This window comes from Oreochromis niloticus, linkage group LG2 (assembly GCF_001858045.2).
Source record: "Oreochromis niloticus isolate F11D_XX linkage group LG2, O_niloticus_UMD_NMBU, whole genome shotgun sequence".
NCBI lineage: Eukaryota > Metazoa > Chordata > Actinopteri > Cichliformes > Cichlidae > Oreochromis > Oreochromis niloticus.
In genome coordinates, this window is record NC_031966.2 from 19,192,943 (window position 1) to 19,214,266 (window position 21,324).

At 40.4% G+C, this 21,324-nt stretch overlaps 1 protein-coding gene across 6 annotated transcripts in view; it reads left to right on the forward strand.

Moving 5' to 3' along the window:
* The window catches only part of drp2 (dystrophin related protein 2), a 168,354-nt gene that overhangs the window by 137,836 nt on the left and 9,194 nt on the right, over window positions 1-21,324 (forward strand). For 4 of the 6 annotated variants that reach the window (XM_019364752.2, XM_013271340.3, XM_019364758.2 and 1 more), the window contains 11 exons: window positions 439-500; window positions 1,013-1,087; window positions 2,419-2,620; window positions 5,162-5,247; window positions 6,978-7,135; window positions 9,131-9,297; window positions 10,776-10,887; window positions 11,730-11,866; window positions 13,083-13,148; window positions 19,771-19,836; window positions 20,640-20,672. In XM_019364752.2, coding sequence (XP_019220297.1) covers window positions 439-500; window positions 1,013-1,087; window positions 2,419-2,620; window positions 5,162-5,247; window positions 6,978-7,135; window positions 9,131-9,297; window positions 10,776-10,887; window positions 11,730-11,866; window positions 13,083-13,148; window positions 19,771-19,836; window positions 20,640-20,672 — 1,164 coding nt within the window. The remainder of the gene's footprint in view (window positions 1-438; window positions 501-1,012; window positions 1,088-2,418; window positions 2,621-5,161; window positions 5,248-6,977; window positions 7,136-9,130; window positions 9,298-10,775; window positions 10,888-11,729; window positions 11,867-13,082; window positions 13,149-19,770; window positions 19,837-20,639; window positions 20,673-21,324) is intronic. The other 2 variants (XM_005467432.4, XM_019364761.2) reach the window with 1 other exon arrangement.

Consider the following 21,324-nt stretch of genomic DNA (forward strand, 5'->3'; position numbering starts at 1 on the left):
TATAGATGCTAAATTTTCTAGATTTAAATGTTCCCATCGAGCTAGTCTTGGGAGAGAAAAGTGTAAATGTATTTTCCTAATGCAGATATGAGTTGGATTGTTTTTCTGAGGAAAGACTTTAAAGCTACTGTGATTAGGTCTCCAGGCGAGCTAACGAAACCTATCACTTTTGATGTCTGCTCTTTCCAATCCTACAATCTTTTGTCTTATCCTAAATAATGGTCACTGTATTTTGCCCTCTGTTTCTCCTCTTTATCTCTCACTTATTACTCTTTCATCTCACTCCTTTTGCTGTCTGCCACACCTGCCAGACTCTACCCCTTTGGCTCATTTGTACTCCATTTTTACCTTGATCTCTCTGGCCTGAAAATGAGTACCTCGATTCTTGCCTTCCTAATGAAATCTTCTGCCTTTTCTCCCCCCCCCTTTTACTGTCAGCCATCAGGCCCAGACAACATGCTGGGACCATCCAAAGATGACAGAACTGTATCAAGCGTTGGGTGAGTAAGGAGACAATTACAACACCCTCTTGCTCATTCGTCCAGGAACCCCACTGGGCTGCAGCAGAACCAGTAACACGGCACCACCGGGCTTCAGCTTTGAAGGTCCTGTCATACAGCTCATTAAGGGACCTTTATTTCAAACACCTTAGGGACTACATCGCTACTGTCATTAACCTGCGAGGCCCAATTTGCCAGCTCTGTGATTGCTTCTTGCTTAGCCTTTAATTAATTGTGATTAAACGACATCATGTATTTTACCGTTAATCTGATGTGACACGGCGAGCTTGCAGGGGAGATAGGCCCGCTGTCAGATACACGTGTTCAGCTTAGAAAAAGGCATGCATGCACACAGACAGATAACAATATTATTACAGTAAACTACTAATGATTTCTGCAGTGGTGTGATAAACAGGGGGGACAGATGATGTCTAATTTCTCAATGGTATAGCGGAGTCATGCAGGATGAGTTTGTTTTCTCTAATCTCGCTATCCGTCTCTCCTTCTATTAGCGGATCTGAACAACATCAAATTCTCAGCATACAGAACAGCAATGAAGCTGCGACGGGTTCAGAAGGCTCTGAGACGTACGTACAGTATTTCATCGACGCTATTTTGTATCTGCTGTGCTGAAATGGCTGGTTAAGTGATATACAGTTATCCCGCACCATCACTAATCCACTGTGACAAGCTCTCTTCAGGAATGAGATATAATGATTAGCTGCGGCATGTTTCTTTATTCGGTTGTCGAAAGCATCAACGCTCTTTTGTACCCTACATAGAAATGTGGTTGAAAATATTCTTTGCATTTTCCTATACTGTCAGCTTTGAAATGCAGCAATTAAAAGTACTGAAAAACTCAAGAGCCACGAGAAGAACTACTCTACTGCCAGATTCCTTCCTCATTTTCATCACGACCTGAATCGTTAGCATTCTGGGTAATTAGCTATTAATTGGTCCATTTGAGTTACATAATAGGAGGCAATTAGTTTTTGCTGCATGGTTGAAGCTTGATTGTATGCCCCTTCAGGGTCAATACCTCCAACATGGCCTTTCTTTCTTGCTTTCTTTTTCTTCTTCCCTACATCTCCTCCATTTCCAGCATCGGTATAGTACTCGAACTCCCCTGACCACAGACCTTCTCGTATTTGGTATACCTAAAAGTGCCCAGTTTCATACCTATTCAGTTATTCATGTTCAGCCTGTTTTTCTACCTTCTCCACCTTCATTTACAACTTTCTTTCAACCTTCTTTCCCTTCTAGATCCCACGTTGCTGTAATAAGAACTCAGCATGCATGGAGCACTCTGAAAACCCCTTTTCAGTCACTTTCCCACTTCCTTTCTCTTGCCTGCTCTCTTATCTCTCACTCCTCCGGTCTACTAGTTGATATCGTTACAGAACTTAATTGCCAGGCTGCACTGATAACTGCAGAATTCTCGCTCTTTTTTCTCTCTGCACACGTCTTGAATGATTGAGTAGTGCTGCATGAGAAATACATTTTAAGGTGATTCCCTCCCAACCTTTAAAATACTACTGTTATCTCACTCTGTTCTACCTCATTATCGTCCTATCCAATTATACCTGGCATCAACGGACACCCTTTTAACTCCACTCTTAGGGATGGGCCATCAAATTAGTTTAGAAGAGCGAAATCAAATTTGTGTCACTGCTCTTGAAACATCTGGTAGGGCTTAAGTGGGCAAAAGGGGTGAATAAGCACTGCTGTCACCCATGCTCTCGTTTGCTGAGGTGTGGATGATGATCCCGATGTGACTGTATGTGTGCTTGAAAGTGAATGTGGGGTCATGTGTCGGTATATGTGGATGTTTAGGCTTTAGCTCATGTACACATGCTTGTAAACATAACACAATATTGTACCATATGTATGTCTCTAAATAAATATACGTTCTTTTCAGTGGATTTAGTGGCACTGAGTAGCCTTGTGGAGATGTTCCGGGAGCAGGAGCTGCAGCAGGCAGATCATGTGATGGATGTGGTTGAGGTGATTCATGGCCTGACAGCTCTGTATGAGAAGCTGGAGGAAGAGAGGTCCGTCCTGGTTAACATTCCACTTTGTGTTGATATGTGTCTCAACTGGCTGCTCAACGTCTATGACAGGTGAGTAGGTTGAAAAAGTCAAAAGTGAAATATATATTAAAACTTACTTGTGTTAAGAACTGCAGCAGGTATCTGTGTCTTTGTTTCAGCTTCGCTCTTATATACCAGTGGCTTATCAAGCAGACACAACCAGCAGACATACTTTGTAGTTGGACAAGTTTAAATCCAGTGTTAATCTGCCTTTAATGTTTTATCACTGATTTCTATTTCTCTCTTATATTTATACTGATTAATCTGAGTAAAGGGTTTTATAAGGCAGGTGGATATCAGGGATTTCAAGGCGAAACGGCCCAATTTGAAAGCATTAATGCAAATATACATTTTTTAAAAAAGTTCTTAGGAGTGGAGTTAAAAGAAGAGATGTTACAAAACTAATACGAGACCACACCTGGCTCTCCGACCAAACTGTAAGTAGTGCCGTTGCCTCATGGGTAATGCTGGTAGCAGGTATTAACAAGGAAGAATAATGTATGGAGGGAAAAGGTCAGTATTCATGCAGTGTAAAGCCAAAGCAGTGCAGCATTTTTATTAGAAATGACACATTCATTTCTGTCATATAATGCTCATAAAGTTTCATATTATACCCACAGTTCAGGATATTTTAAGTCAGTGCCAAGCTCATATAAACAAAACATCAACAGTGAAAAATCAGTATCCTTACAATATAGGCACTGGTTGCTCGAAGCACAATGTTGCTGAATGTCTGTGAATGAGGCAAAACTGTGGGTTTTATATTGACTATATGGGGCTCTATGGATTTAATTCACATAGCAACTGTAAATCACTTAGATTGTTGAATGTTTTTTATTTTCCATCTGGAATATCACCTACTCTCTTGCTTACAACTACTTGATGCTTTATGCAATTCTTAATGAGCAGGATAGTATTAAAGGCTTGAAATGGGTCTAGCATGCCGATCCTTTATCAGGATTTTGCAGAGCAAGGTCTCATTCTGCACTACTCTTATTGCATCAGGTCAATAGACTTAATAACATTGATCAAATTAAATAAATATGGTACACACTGCATGCACGGTCACTGTTTGTGATGTCATAACTTACTAAAACATCTGTTGTCAGTGTCATAGGATAAGAGTCTGTTTGCACACTGATGTAACCGCAGACATCTGTAAACAGCTACATCATGACAAAGCCTCCAATAACACTGTCCAGGCAGAAGGCCATTCATCCCCTCTGAGACACAGTCGAAACAAATCCTCTTTGACACAAACACTCACCCATCTTTGTTCCTGATTGACCATTTTCTGCTGTTCTCCGAAGAGAAACCCCTTAGAGCAGACTCCGAAATCCAGGGATAACCCCACGAGGACTGTAAATGCGGTCTGTAGCTCTTAACTACTTGCTGCTAATGAGAGACAATCAGAGACTTTACCCTCTGAATAAATTCCGGTAATTGCTTTTTGTTTTCCAATAGATAGCAGCAGGGAATGTGAATGAGGTGTGTGTATGTTTGCGCGACCATTTTTACAGTCGTTTTCTTTCAGTGAAATGTGTCCTACAGTATATCGCAGCATACATGTGTCCTCTAGAGACATGCCGCACTAGCAAGGTGAGTAGGAGTGAAGTGTCGCCTGAAGAGCAGCGCTGGGGTAGATATTGAAGATGGCATGTGGCACACAGCAGAAAGTGTGTGAGAGGAGTTGACAGCCAGTTGTCCCCATGTGCTCTAATTTCAGCCCTGAATTTAATAGGGGAATGAATACTCCATTTGACTGTAGTGGTCTAGCCTGAAAAAATCTCTCTACCACACATTTTGACCTGTTGGTGAATTACAAACTGTGTCTCGTGTCTGTCCCTGTTTCTAGCACATCTATAGCATCAATATTTGCTTCTGAGAATTGAACTCCATCCTTGATTCAATTTCATACATCATTGATCTGAAGTTCTCCGATGAATTTGATGTTCTTGATTTCTCACTTAGCGTTTCAAATGTTAATTTGATAAGCCCGGTTTGTGCCAATGCTGCTCAGCTCGGCACTAAATTCTTTCCGGGCTGCGAACAGTGTTGTTGTGTTGGCCCCTCAGATCAAAGTATGGTAGCTTATATTCAATTTTTATTTTTAAAATTTCAGACTAAGAAAAAAAGTGGACACACCATTGTCCATGTCGATGGTCTTGCTACTTGCAATTGATTAAGCACTTTTGAGGCTCACTGAATGTGAGTGTGATTTATGAATGTGTTTACGCTATAAGCATGCACGTGTCTCTAAGTGACATTGTGTTGTTATGAGCTTGTTATTGCTCTTCTGGGCATAAACCGATGGACACGATACCTTACCGAGTCCCAGTAGTGCCTTTAGTTACTCTGATTATGTTCTAATACAATTTCACACTACTGCACTGACCTACACTCCACTTCTTTTGACCCATGTAATTCCTCCACGCTTTGTCCCTCCCAGCAGGGCTCAAGCAACGTATGAATTTATTATCATGACCCAGTGCGCCATGATTTGAGATTATTCACCATTCAGAAACTGTCACATTTGAACACTTTTTTTTCCCTTCGCTTTCCTTTCTGCAGTGCTCGAAATGGCAAAATGCGAGTTCTCAGCTTCAAGATGGGATTGGTGACCTTGTGCAATGCAGACGTCCAAGAGAAGTACAAATGTGAGTCTGATGCTCGCTCATGTGCCTAATGCATCTCCTCAACTGCAAACAATGAGCCAAAACAAAACAGGCCTGATTGCCAGTATTACATAAAGACATCCACTTTGTCTAATGGAGGAAATGACTCTGCCTCCATTATGGAGAAGGCATTTTTACTTGTACAAAGTACATCAGGAGCCTTAAAAGGATTGCCTGCCAAAGACACCATTCATGCACACTCTTTCCATGGCTCTTATTCATTTTTTCACAGGTCAATTAGGAAAGATCTTAGGATCTTCCTACATCTTTTTTTGACCATAAATTAAGCTGTAATATTTTATCAGTGCAGGTCAGGAGGTGGAGCAGGTCATCTGCTAATCGGACAGTTGGTGGTTCAATCCCTGCTATCTATAGATAGATAGATAGATAGATAGATGGATGCAATTTACTGCTCTACTGTAACTGCAGTTTACAAGTTAACCTTTACATATTGGTAAAATAGAGAGTGAGCATTTGAAATAACAATGGTTGGAGCTGGAGCAGCTTGTAGTTGATACAGGATTTGAAAAAAAATTCTCACACTCTCCTATGCCAAGATTATTTATGCCTGCCATACCATCTGTGTCAGGTCTAAGACTGAAAGCCTTTAGTGGTCCCAGAGGTGAGTTAGCCCCCCTTTTTCTAGGTTAAAGGGGTTCAACCAGTCTATAATTTTTCTTACTGAGAACACCATGTGTCACTAAATTCCTATTTTCAAAATTAATTGATAGATAAAAGTAAATATAAATAAATAATAAATAAATTCCATCAACCCTGACAAATAAATTCTGGAAAGCATCCTACTTGTGATTACTACTGAGTCCTCAACCTTCTAGTAACAGAAATACAACTTTATTTTACTTTTTCAACACTCTTAAGTGTTATGTTTAATTTATGGCACCTCGATTATGTCTGTTGACATTTGTATCAGTGTAAAAAATAAAAATCAAAGGTCAGGAAATACAGTATCAAAAGTACAGACGGTGGCTGCAGTGGACACTTTTTCATTGTTTTTACTCCTCATCTGTCTTGTCCCATGCAAGAAACCCAGTTTTACAATGCAATATCCTGCATTCTCCATAAATCATGTAAAAAAAACAAACCTCTTTTTTTATTAAACAGCTCAGTGTTTGACTTCAACACACCAGAGTTCTAATTATGAGGGTGTACATGGTGCAGGCTGTTTAACATGTGCCTTTATTTAGTCCTCTTGCCCAGGTGTTATGGGCAAGAGGTCTAAATAAGAACACAGAGAGAGGGATCCATGGAACGCCTGTACTGGCATTGTGCAGCACCCTCGCATGCCTGTCAGCATTCATCTCCTCAGCGACAGGCTGACTCTCAGCTAGCTTCGTAAAGATCTCATTCAAAACCCTGACAGGACTCTACTTATGCAGGTCTTTCATCTCCAAGCTGACCAGCCAGGCCACTAATACCAATTCTGTCTCTCTCTGTATGTCATGAAAGTAAACATTATTCCACAGTGCTTGGTTTGGAAACCTTATATCTGAAATGTGAGGCCCATTAGTAATAAAGTTTTTCATCTATTCCAAGTTTTCTTGCTCAACGTGTATGCTATTTTAAATGACAAATGGCATTTCTTTTAATTACTGTAATGTGCTTTCATTTGAGATTTAATTCATAATTTGCATTTTGAGACAGTGCTGCTGTAAAATCAGTTTAAATAATTCTAATTAATAGACATTTTGCAGACTTATTCCGTCAGGTGTCTGGTCCAGGAGGTTTAACGGACCAGCGTCACCTCAGCCTGCTGCTCCACGAAGCCATTCAGATCCCCCGCCAGTTGGGTGAAGTTGCTGCTTTTGGGGGCAGCAATGTGGAGCCAAGTGTCCGTAGCTGCTTCCGCATGGTGAGGACACGCTCGCATGCATGCACGCTCAAGCAAATCCAGAGAAAAGCAACAAAGCATGCACAGTTCGCTGATACATAAACATGCGTTGGAGGAGATGTCAACACATTCAAATCCTGCTGCTGTGCCCTTTGTGTGGATAATTTTTTGTTCATACCTCAACATATTCACGCACTGTAACATAAGTGCTAGTTTCAATTTTTGAAGCAATACCTTAATTGCTACCATGAGGAATTTGAAAGACACCTTGAAAACTTAATTGTAATGCAATTATTTTTCTAAAACCACTTATTAATCTCCAGGAAAATAATTAAAGACATCTTTATTATACATCAATTATTCAGAATTGAATTTGTCTACACCAAGGCAGCATTACAAATAGAGAGAAATGAATGCCAAAATTAAACATTTGCAAGTGGATGATTTCCATAAAAACCCACATATAAAAATAAAACAGTGTCACGACTCACATTAGAAGCTGCCAGATTTGCAAAGTTGTGTTTTACTGACATCAGCACAGATTCTCAGTGCACATCTATAGTAAGTAAACACATTATTCTGCTGTGCCTAAAAAAGCCAGAAACTACACCAAACACATTATTACAGGGTCAGGGTTAGACAATACGTGACGTGATTAGCATATCAAGTAACGAGAAGATGCTGTGTGTCTATTACATGTTCTAAATTTGTCTGAATTTGCATATGTGGTGTAGGTTTCAGGAGCTTTAAGGCATGACATTCAATTTGGTACCTCAGGTAATTACTGAGTTATTAGGAAAAGGACAGTTTTTGTTTTTTTCCTGAATGATGGCCTTTTAATTCCCTCATTTTCAAAGCAGGTTCTAATTATACACGCTCCATTCTGGCCCATGCTTGCTGTATCAGCTACGGCTGATTAAAATCAATTCCTTTCTCCACTTGCTCCATGCCAGGGCATTTAGTTGTAGCTAAAATATGAATTTAATGTGAATTTGGGGGTGACCCATTTGCCTGTTTACCACTTGACTTTGAAAGTGAGGTAGATCACTTTGTGGGGCATCACTTTTCGTATATAAACACAGGCTTCGACACAATAGAAGTGTTTGCTGAAGGTGTTACTTTATGTGTAAAGTTTATGGGAATAACTCTTTCAGTAACGATTTTCATATCCTGCCAAAAGTGATGTATTGTAGAAGTCCATGTTGTTTAATTGCCACATTGTGAGGCGTTCTCGTGGATAACTGGATGTTTATCACTCTATTTTCCCTGGTGATATTTAAAACATCCCATCTGCTGTGTGCCTCTGTGATGCAGCGGCATGCACAGCATAGTCAGCGCCAGTTCCAGGTGTTCGGTATGCAAAGGGCTGCTATTTGACCTCCCACATGGAGCAAAGCTGGCTACTAACAGAGAGAAGCTCCTTCATCCCCTGGAGACTCTACACCTCTGTACACCTCACAGTCTGTGTGATCAGTGCGCATACACACACACATTTATTATGTTACCCTGCCTGAGCAGTGGAGGGAGCCCCAGGGAAATCAACCTCTTAATGCATCTCTGATGCAGACTTAATGAGAATTTAGCACATCATGGATTTTAAGCGCTTGGCGAGTCATTCTTTTATTAGGTTGACTTCCTTTTTATCCCACTTTCTGGAATTCCCAACAAGCTATCTGCTGGAGAGACAGAGGAGCACAAACATGCATACAGTGTACACAGAAACTAAATTTATGTCTCTTTTAGTGTGGCTCTATAACTGTTTAGGTTGTTGCATAAAAGCAAAAGATATCTCAATGCGGTTTACCTTTTCTTTCATGCTCTTTGTCCCGCTCTTATCTTTTCTATTCTCTTTGACTTCTTATTTTCAGCAAAACAATACTCCTTGTGCGAGTAGGTTAGCAAAGGAAACGCACTTTCTTCTTTAATTACTTTACATATCTCACCTGCTGCTGCTGCTATATTTGGATTGTTTACAGTCTTCTGTACTTCTTTCCTCTCCTAATCTTCCTTTTTCAGGCCCCAGGGAAACCTGCTATTGAGGTGTCTCACTTCCTGGAGTGGATGAGCCTTGAGCCGCAGTCCATGGTTTGGCTGCCTGTGCTCCAGCGAGTGGCTGCTGCAGAGTCAACAAAGCACCAGGCCAAATGCTACGTCTGCAAACAATGTCCCATAAAGGGCTTCAGGTAGGCAAGTGTTATGTGCAAAGATGTACTGCATAAAATGATAAATATGGATCTGAAGTGATATGGGCTAATTAAAATGACATCACAATCAATCAGTCATTTGCAGCATAGCAATGAGAAACATACAGTGTATTCTATGAGACAAATACTCAACCAACAATCCAAATATTAAGTAGAAAACATCAACCAAAGACTCAGGAATGAACCTGGTTCTGCTAGAGCATATCATATCGACCACCATATACATTATTTAGACAGAGCTGTTTTTCAGCTGCCCACAAGGATATAAGCAGTAAACTGTGTGACGGCCCACCGTCTACGCTTCCTGCTTCTCGCTGTTTACTTCCAGCAGCAGCCTGGGTGGGTTGTCAGAGAAGTGGCTGCACCTGAGAAGTGGGAGTATCCAAGTGCTCTTTCAGTCTTTGTCTGTGCAGCTTCCGCTTCTCCATGATGTTCCTGATTTGATAGGATATGTTGGTTCTAGCATCCTTGCCCAACAACCTGTGCAACAACCATGCACCACTGACACCAAAAACTTTAACACCAAACTATATGTTTAGGTAAATAAACTGATTGGGAAACTGAACTCTGCTTTGTTTGTTGTGAGCCTGCATGTGGTCAGTGATATATCTAAAATATCTAAAATAATCACCATAGGATCTTTTTGCACTTTATTACCTACAAATTCTAAACTTGAGTGTATTACAGAATTATAAGTCCATGAAAACAAACAAACAAACAAACAAAACTGACACGGATGAATGCAAAAAAAAGAGATGTTTTTAAGCTGTGCTTACAGCTTGTTAACAATTAGAGGTATGACAATAGAACCAATGTGAATGGTTATAAACATAAAAAGAGAAGAAAATTAATACATTTTAAAGATGCCAACTGGTATTTTCTGGGGGGTTTTATTACATATAACATAGAATCAGAAAATGGCTTGATGGAAATGCCGGAAAATACAGTTTATAATAATAATGATGAGTGATAGTGAGGAAAAGGTGCACACTTCATTGCACATACTATAGTATTAACATCATGCTTGAAGGTTTCTGAACAAAACTGGCCCAAAAAAATTAATATAATGCAGGATGTTGTTTGAAGTCTCTCTGCGCTTTAATATTGTTTATTTTCATCAAATGTTGTGAAGAATATAACTGATGTATGTGCACGTCTATATGTAATAATAGCACTTACTATTTCACATTCATACACAAAGCACAAAACTGAAAGCAATTTTAATGCATCATTCATCTTATTTAGATAAGATTAGACACACAAACCATTATTTTCTCTGCACTCTGTTTTTCTTTGTCACTTTGAAGAAAAACCCCCCAAAAGGTCTCAGCGTGACTGTGTAAACAGATTTATGTCCCAACAGCAGGATAACACAACTACACACACTGAGCCACTCTACTCTGTCTGGTTCTCTTGCAAACATCAGTTGAGGCTCTCTTTTATATTGATCTTGACAGGTATCGCAGTCTGAAGCAGTTCAATGTGGACATCTGCCAGACATGTTTTCTAACCGGGCGCACAACCAAGGGAAAGAAGCTGCACTACCCTATCATGGAGTACTATACACCAGTAAGACAAACATTAGCTAGTGCTCTTACAGAATACAAATTCATGTCCCTAGTGATGGATAGAGCCCAGCTGTACTCCAATGAAAAGGAAAAAAATTACTCCTCTCTCCTGATTTCTGCTGCCAGACATGGATTAGGCACCTTTCCACTGTATGGACTCTATCATCTATAATACTGTTACATATCCTTATAGTTATCTTTAGTATGCAGAGACTGAGGACTACTCAGCAGCAATATCCTTTTGGCTTGAACGGTGCACATAAAGTGGTATTTGGAGCACAAAACTCCAATAAGACCAAAGTCTTAAACGAGTGCATGTACAGTGTCCAAAGCCGAGTTCATTCTAAAGGAGTAGCTGTTGCACTGTTGCTGGAGTGCTGGAGTGTACTGAGATGGTGCCAGATTAAATCTTTAATCAATTCCAAGCTGCAAAATATGGCAAAGGGCCATCCGTACAATGTTTTCTTTTCTCAGTGGACAATATTTTATGTTTGCTAGCTGCAGTTTTTTTTCCACCAGCTAGGCAGGCAGGCGCCCATAGATTTCTACACTGATTGAGAGAGTAGGAAAGAGAATCAGAGAGGGGGAAAAAAGAGGCAAGAGTTTAGACAAAATATAAAGGATCGGCAGAGAACAGCAGTAGAAACTGAATGAAAAAGCACAGGGTGGAAAAAAGTTGGTAAAGTCAAAACAAACCGGTTTCAAGGCAGACTGGATAAATTTTAAATGAGGTAATGTTGGAGAACACAACATTTCCAAGAAAACTAAAGTTGTGTAAATTGTCTCCCACCCATCACCTCAACTTTACCCACTTACCCCATGTGCACCTAAATCACACTACAGACAACCTCAGGAGAAAAGATGAGGGACTTTGCCAAGACTCTGAAGAACAAGTTCAGATCAAAGCAGTACTTCACGAAGCACCCACAGAGAGGTTACCTGCCAGTGCAGTCAGTGCTGGAAGCTGATACCTCAGAGACGTGAGTCCTGCACATAAACACGCACAGAACACAGTCATCTCTCTCATCTCTCTCCTGTCATCTGTCCCTCACTGACTCACTGTTACACCCATACATACTCCTGCTGTTGCAGGCTAATTATCATGCTGACTCACTCAGATGGGTTAAAGAGAAAGCTCTGTGTTCAGGATTAAAATAATGTTAGTCCTGTGATCTCATTCTGGCTCGGGAGCACTGTTCACATGACTGAGTCTCATTTAAAGTGGGAAACAGGCAATGAGACTAGCATCCATTAGATCATCGTGAAGCATTGCTTCAGGCTACGATGTACCCAGGATGATTTACACAATTATGGGTCCAGCTTTTGGCCCGTTTTTATGGTCATCTTTTATGACTATTTTATAAATGTTCGAAAAATAAGGATAAAGGAATCTCTGTCCGGCCAACTAACAATGAGCTAGAGCTAAAGATTCAGTATATCGTTATAATAGGAGCTTATTAAAAAGGTATGATCCTGACCTTGCGACATTAAGCCTGCCCTCGTCAGACAAAGACAAGTCAGTGAAGACCATTAAATTGCCTTTTTCCAGCTAAGATCTCAGTCATATGATAAAGTGCCTTTGGTTGTAGATTACATCTCGGCAGTGTCATTTTGCAGCAGCATATAATTATAATACATGAAAAAATACTAATCCATAAATTTGCCTAGGGCACAAAATGGAAAAATAATTGGAAACAATGCTTGACTTTCATATTTAGTGATGAAATGTATTCAACGAATAAATGCAGCTTCTTTCATTACGCGTCAGGAGGGGCTTTTTTTCTGTACCCCTCAATTTAGGGCAGCATTATGATCAACATTATGCTGTGCCTTCACATACTCAAGATTCTTAGTGCATAAAGCCATTTTGTTAAAAAGGGCTTACTATACAGATGTCCTCGCTCCTAGTCTTCTGATCAACTCATTACTTATGCAGCCCACTCACAAGCCAGAGATGATGGGTTTTAAAACCATCACACATTCTTTCTGTAAAATCACCTGACCTCTGTCAGAATCCCTTTGTGCATCGCTTGTGCAAGTTTTTCCTGAAATCTCTTTGGATTGTTGCAGTAGTAGTAGCAGCAGTAGTAGTACGCTAATGTTTCAGTTTTGCTTTTCTGCAGCCACACGTTCATGTTTTGAAAGTGTTAAAAATTGCATCTGTGAAGTATTGACGCTGGCGCCTTTTGTTCCCAGACCGTGCTCCTCGCCCAAGCTGCCCCATGCAGACACACACAGCAGGATTGAACATTATGCCAGCAGGTATGTGGCTTTCTGCACTGTGCTATCTATCAAATCATTACTACAGAATCTCCTGCCGTTTTCCATTCTCCAAATCAACCACCCCCTTCCCGCCCACCCCCTTACATACATTCACTCCACCCCACTTTTCCCTCTTCTTCTCCCCTCCCCTTTCTGTTCTCTCACCCTTTAGTCACACTCTAATTGAGGTATTGATTTGTCTGCGTTGTGCACTGTACTCCAGCTAGGATAGAGGCTGTATTACCCAGCGGTTTCCTTCGCTCTTATGCGCCACACAAACACAGTGATGTTTGTGACCATTGTGTGCATGTGTGTGTGTATGTGTGTGTAGAGGTCAGCAGGGCTCAGCGTGCCTAGCAGCTTGTCACTTACTGGGGCAGTGAGCCCATTGGTCACCTGGGAGCTGTCGGTGTGGCTTAGTGTCTGTTTGACAGCATATAAACAGGGCACACCACTGGACTCCCACACTCCTGGCAGCTCTGCCCACAGTGCAGAGCTGGACACACATCCACGGAGCCTGGAGTGTGCATGCACGTGTGTGTGCGTGTATATGTGCGTGTGTTTTGGTAAGTGTGCCACTGTGTATTGTTTCCCCTAGGCTCTTACACACAACTGCTTCACACACTGCCAAAACATAGGGAATATGCACCAAAGAGAAAGCAAGCACAATTGTCCTCTTTACCCCCTTTATCTCTTCCCTTTTCCCTCCTCCTATATCTTCTTTGCCCTTTTTTTCCTTTTTTTATCTGCAATCTCTCTCTTCTTTTGTCTCCCACCCAAGCGTTTATTTTGCTGCTTTTTATAGGTATCTAACCCCTTTTCTCTTATTCTTTAACATATTTTCTATTTTGTCATCTTGGATTCAATAATTTGTTTTCAGTCATGCTACAATTTTCTGAAAAAGCTGTTCAGTCATGTTGATATCAAGTAGTTTCATTCTGTAATTGTAGCTGCCACTATCACAGAAATAAACAACAAATACAGAAAGTGGGAGAAGTGGTCATGTACCTCAATCTAATTTGGTAAAAGTAAGACACATTTATTTGCAAATTTTCAATCTCCTGAGAATATTTTAGAAAAATGTGCACAGTTGGAAAAATTTTCTTGGAAGCAAACACTGATTTCATTGTACCATAATAATTTTGCATGTCTGTAAACTATATATGTTTCTGATGTCTGTTTACTGCATATAAAATAATGAGTTTGGGTCTCTCACCTTTGACCATTTTGCAGCAATGGAGTCCCAAAATAGTTAAATGAGTTATCTTTCAAATGAATAAATGGTGTCTCATCACTTCGAGACACTATAATGTGGTTCACTAGTACACAGCACACATTGTCTCCATACTTACTTAATCATTTTGTGGCAAATATTCAGCGAGGAAACATTCTTCAGAGATTTTGATCCATATTGACATGATAGGATCACACGTTTCTGCACATCACCAGCTCTACCACCTAAAGATGGTCTATGACTGAGATCTGGTGGCTGTGAAGGTCATTTGAGTACAGTGAACTCATTGTCATGAACATGGTCAGCAGCAGTACTAAGATAACACCTAGTATGTTTTTCTGCTTCAACATTCAGCATGTTGTGCATTCAGAGATGCTCGTCTGCATACCTTGGTTGTAACAAGCAGTTCTTTAGAGTTATTGTTGTCATTATAACAGCTCAAAGAGGTCTATTCATTCTCCTCTGACCTCTAATATCAACAAGGCATTTTTGCCCAGAGAGCTGCCACTCACTGGATATTTTTCTCACTTTCAGACCATTCTCTTTAAACCCTAGAGATGGTTGCGTGGGGAAAATCCAAGTATATCAGCAGTTTCTGAAACACTTAGACCAGCCTATCTGGCATCAACAACCATACCACGTTCAAAGTCACTTAAATCACCTTTCATCCCCATTGTGGTGCTTGGTTTGAGCACAGAGGCACTAAAAGCTGCATAATACTTTCAATACACATGTGCAACGATCTTTACTAGCATCAGTTTGTTCATTTGCAATAGTAAAACAAAAACCTTTCTACAAATTATTCCTAAATGTGTTAAACAGTGAATACAATTCTTTACACAGATGTTTATATGTCTAACTCTATATCCACACAAATGGGTCAAGCTGTTATGGTGTTATCATTTACTTATCAGCCACTTAATATTACACACCAGTTGTTTTTCAATGTTGTAACACGAACGTTTTAAGTGTAGACCAATGCCTTAGATATATTGGTAAGCACTAAAAAACTGATTGCTGTATAGCTTTGTACAATTTAGTTTTACTGAGTTCAAGTCCGAGAGGTGTTTTCGCCCAACTTGCCATCTCGAGCCCTTTGTTAGCTCTGGTGAATTACATACTAATGCGGGGTTGGTGATTTGATCTTCCAGCTTTTTCCGTCCACATGAATTGATGGGATCTGAGCTAGAAAAATGAACCCCAAACTGTTTTAAAGGTCTCCTGTTATGTTTTTTTCTGTGCATGAGTGAATGGGCAAAAGGAAAAATGAATGAATTATAAGGGATGATAAATGCTTCTAAATCGATGTTACTACAGTTAGACAGAAGAAAAGAGACAGCAGTGAGCTGACTCATATGTTCCCACTGAGAACTATCATAAAACAAGTAGACAGAACTTAGTATGGCGATGGTGACTATTTTATTCATACATTAGCAGCAAGATAGCTCCCTTCCTTCTCCTTTTTTTCTACCTGTTTGTTAATATAGGTTTAAATAAATAATATATAAGGCAGGTGTATTGGGAGTGATATACCAGTGAGTGATATACATGGTAATTCATGCCATGCACGTACACAGATGTCTTCAGCAAGACGAGCAACGCCAGTGGTTTCAATGCTCAGGCCACTGCATTCATTGCAATCTTCTGTTATGTTTGGGACTGTGCATGAATGAATGGGCAAATGAGAATGCAATGAATTATAAAGAATTGCAAATGGCTCTAAATGAGAATAGGCAGTCGCACATTTATTCACAAAAAGGAGAACTGTGTAAGCCCACTCGTATGTTCCAGCATCATCTGAGCACCATCATAATAGGAGTAGACACTCTTTATTGTGGTGGTGAGTATTTTATTTGTACTCTGGCAGCAAGAGGAGATCTTTATTTCATTCTTCCTTACCTTTTTGTACTTACTTACTTTTGCTGCCTTTCTACCTGTCAGTTAATGTAAGATAAAAGGGGGAAATTGTTCTTATTTGAGTTCTTTGAATTTGTAGTTTTAATCGCTTTTATAATCGAGAGTGAAGCAGTTGTCAAAACTTTTGGATATCATATCTGTCAGTTCAGTTTGTCCAATATTTTTCCTTTATGATGGCATATTGTTTTTGTGTGTGTGTGTGTGTGTGTGTGTGTGTGTGTGTGTGTGTGTGTGTGTGTGTGTGTGTGTGTGTGCATGTGAGTGTATTTCACTTCACTTCGTATGGCCAGGGACTACAGATGAAGATTTGCCCATGGCTAACGCTACCACAATTGCAGTGATGCACACTGTCCCTGTTTAAAAATAAACAAAATTCTGAAAATATCAATCATCTCAGAGGAAAAGAGTACTTGAAGTTTCAGGTTAGAAAAGTCAGTAAAAAACACAGTGCATCTGCTTCCTCCTCTCGCACTTCCTCTCTCACTCTCAATTCAATTTCATGCAATTTCATAGCACTGGAAAGTACAATGAACAATATGAACAGTAATATGAGAATATGAATGTTAATATAAGATTAAGATTGCTATATTAGTGTATATCTTGTGTATGAGTGTGTGGAGGCGTGGATTGCCATTCAGTTCCCGTCTGGTTGTAACACGTTTTTACATACTGTGCAACAGACATTAGGTCTGTCGCTTTCTCTAAGGATTATTTCTAGTTTTGAGTAGTTATTAAACTGTTTAAATCTGTTAACATTGATGTGAGGACTTTATTCCTTTCATCATCACCACTGTTGTGATGAAAGCAGTGGGGTCTTTAATAAAAAAAAACTTGTTACATTAAAAAAAAGAAAGTAAGATAAGATTTTTGTAAACCGTTGTATCCCTCTTCTCCAGCCCTTGGCCCTTTGCTCACATTTCTTATTTCTTATTATTTACATGAATTCATGAGGCTAAACAGACACGTAAGCACAAGAAACTTGAACAATACTGTCTCCTATTTCTTTTTGCTCTTTCTTGTCTCCTTTGCTGTTGTTTCTGACTGAATCTTGAGGTCTGCGGAGGTTTTGTGATGAATTGTGTTGCAGACTGAATTACGAGCGGTCGGGTTCACAGGCTGGGCCTCCTGTAACAGGGCATGGATAAATCCTGCATTTCTCAGTATTATGGTCTCATAGAAAACTGGAGAGAAATGGAATGTTATGTGGATGCACCTGGCAACCTCTACATCATTCACCCCCACTTCTACCATCCCTCACTCCTTCACCTGACCACACACAAAGATGACTCAGCACGCAGCGTGTCGGTGTGTGAAGAAGACTATTTTAATGTGGCAAATCTGTGTGTATTTATGTGGGCAGGCACCAGACTAGTAGCACATTTGCATCAGTGGGCTGCTTCTTCATGATGATTAATATCCTGACTTGAAGGACAAAGCTAAAGAGGTTAAAGCTGCAGCGACGCTTGCAGTGCAAATAACAACTTTGTTGTTTGACCACCGATTTCAACCCACCCTTTAATCATGGATCGCTATTATAAGTCATTACCCTCTGATATTCGGCGGACTGCAGCTGGTTGTGATGAATGGACTTTCTGGTGTTTCCACTTTCATGCAGCCAGCTCATACATGCATCTTATTTATATGACATCTTCCTACATATTTTTATAATGTGTGGGAAAGAGTGGATACAGTTGTACTTTAAAGTGCGTGCTGCTTGGAAAAGACGTGATAAAGATCGGGCACAAAGCACCTATAGACACATTTTTTGTTCATTTTTGAGCTACTTAATTTCTTATGCTGTTTCTGCATTGAACTAATAGGTGGTGATGTGGACAATATGGAACATTAATTAACCAATAAAAAAATATGATTGTTCTAAACATGTTATGGAAGGCAAAAATTCACTTTTATAAACTTTTCTATGCAGTACTATAGGTGTATATTAAAAATAGTATCACACTGAGCTTACAGTAAACATTCTATCTATCAATGATGTTTTTGGTATTATTAATTTTATAAGCAGAATGCATGTTAACCATTATCTGTCACGATCTGGTTGTAGGGACTCAAGCGCAGAGCGGTTAGATGTCTCCAAAAAACAGTTTATTTACGGCACCAGTGCACAATATATACAGTGAAGGGAATCCAAAACTCCAGGGAATCACAGGGTAGCTCTCTCGCACTCGCTCGCGTCTTCTTGCCCACACTCACACACGTTCACATGGCAGGGAGGTCGCAGGTCCGGGAGGGAAGGTCTGAAGCAGAAGAGGAGGGAAGTCACAAACTAATCACAAATCACAAAGCACAAGTTCACAGGAGCTGTGAGAACACTAACGTCAGTAGTACAATCATCCAGCGACGAGAGGATCTGTGTTCCAGCCTCAAATAGTGCTCCCGGTGATGACAGGTGATTGTTGTCAGGTGTGTGGGCCAAGGGCGGGAGCCCACAGTGAGCTCCGCCCAGGCAGAGAGAGAGAGAGAGAGAGAGAGCGAGAGAGAGAGAACCGAAACAACAAATGTAGCCTTATGGGGCCGGCTGGGCAGGCACGGAGACCATGACATTATCTTTTATTGATTTCAATCAGTGACATATAGCGATGGCAGCAACCTGTCATGCACAGTCCTGCTCTTTCTTTTTGCAAAACAAATTGCTGTACAGAATCTTGCAGTACTCAAAGACATGTTAGGCTGTTAATTGCAAAGTAGGTACACTCACCTACCTGTTGAGTCTACCTGCCCCTGCCTTGTCCATCTTGCTGTGATTTCTGTAGAACCCAATTTTCTTATGTATTCCATTAAAAATAAGAAACCTGATTTTTTTTTTTTTTTTTTTTTTTTTTTTTTTGCCCTGCCGCAGCACATTTTATTTGGTGTTATAGTAAAACAGCTTACAGAGCAGCATGTACAGTGTAGCTGACAGTCAGCAGGATATAATGCAGAAGGGAAGCGCTGTCCTTGGTCCTGAAAAACCACACAGCACCTGACACACTGTGGCCCCACACACACCACAGATGCTGTCTGTGGTGCTGGACAGTAGCACATTTCTAAAAGGCTTTTTTTATTGCCTGTATGCGGGTAGACAATGTACAATAAAGTTTTATGCATTCTCCTTGTGGATATTTTTATAGCTTTTACTCTACTGGAAGTCGAATTTTTGCCACTCTGCAGTCTTGTTAGTCAAATGCGCCTACACACCTTACTATCCATTTGTAGTTAACGGCACCAGGCTAGAGGTCTTATACACACAGCTTAAAATAAGTTGTGATTATTTGTTTAAAGCTTGTGTTTGGTGAAACATATTTTTTCAGTATGTGTGGCAATAAAAATAATGTGTTGCTTTTCCTTTTTTATTAAATTTACTGATCTCACTCAATATTTCTCTTTTGGGTGTTTGTGTACATGTGTCAACTGCGTGTATGTTTGACATCCTGTCCTTGGTGTGCGTGTGTATGTGTGTTTGTATACATACAGATTGGCAGAAATGGAGAGCCAGAATTGTTCATTCTTCACGGATAGTCTGTCTCCTGATGAAAGCCTGTGAGTATGCCACCACCCCCACTCTACAAACCCTGTCATTACAAGCACAGCCTTTCACAGGGATTATGTGTGTGTTTTGTGTGTACAGTCTTCCCTCGCGATGCTTCGACTGTTTCTGCGTTTATTTGTGTGCACAGACTTGTACATGTATGTTCAGCTCTTTGGGTAAGATTGGGTAATCGCATAAATAGTCAGCCACATAATGAAAATGACCCACAGCAAGCAGTGTGCACACACTGTCCATTCATCATCTACATGCCCGCTGCGATTAAGGTCTGTGGCTGTGTGTAGATACACAAAGCGTATGTGTGTGTGCCTGCAGAAGCTGGCTGAGTGGCTGGCAGTGGCGAGGTTACAGCAGTGAGAGGAATAAGGATGTTTGATGTGAATGAGGCAGCCAGTCCTCATTGTGGAAAGCTGAGAAAGTGCCACATGGAGAGAGTGGTTAGGGTTGTTTGAGATCATGATTTTCTGTGTGTCCATGTCTTATTTTGTTGACATCGCTGTGGGCTGTCAGCCATTTCCTCCTTCTCTGAGACGGTTCTGCTTTAAAGTTAAGGTTGTAGCTTTGCCACATACACACTTTAGAGGTCTGTGTAATGTGTGTGAGTGCAGTGTGAAGTGTGCTTATTGTACCTTTCCACATGTGTTTTGTGTTAGTCTGCTCTGAGAGAGTGATGTGACTGATGATACATTAAGAGCTTGTTTTAAACTCAGAGAGAAGTAAAAAAACTTTTCAGTACTGATATTTCTGCTTATCAAACCTGCGCTCATTGTCTTTGTTGCTATGTGCATGCATCTAGTGTGTTGCTTGGATGGAGCTGTGTCACACAAATGTATATACATGCATATAGTTTTTGCATCTATACTCCGTCTCTGGATTATTCTGTGCCTGAGAGTGTTTGTATGCATGGCATTTCACTTCTTCCCCTTATGTGCAGCTGTGTTGGTTCCAGCTTTTGTGCCCTTGTATCTTCTTGTTCTTATTCTGCACACCCGTCCTTCTGTCTGTCAATGCTTCACTGTTTTGTTTTTTTTTTACTTTTTTCCTGCTGCACGGCTCTGTACGTGCTGCTGTGCTATCTGTGCTTCCAGCTGGTGTTTGCTTGGCATCCGACTGTTTACTGTCCTGAACCACCGTTCCTGCATGCACGGCCTTTACCTCCACCTGTATATATTAATCGCAGTCAGGTAACAGGCATGCAAGTCAGCTAAGCCCAAGCACATATGAGTTGGGTCATTTAGACCCACATTGTCTCATCAATGCAACTGAAGGTTGAGTATCAGAGTATCAGAGTAACTCAGCTCAGGGGCGTCATGTCTTTTCTTGATACGAATACCTCTCATTTAACTTTGGCTGTACAAAGTGGTTTGCCTGGGCAATAGCATTATTGCAACATAAACTGACAACAACTATCTTTCCATTAAAATAATTGCCAGACATTCACATATCCATTTATCGTTTAATAGCCCTAGGTATGTTATCAT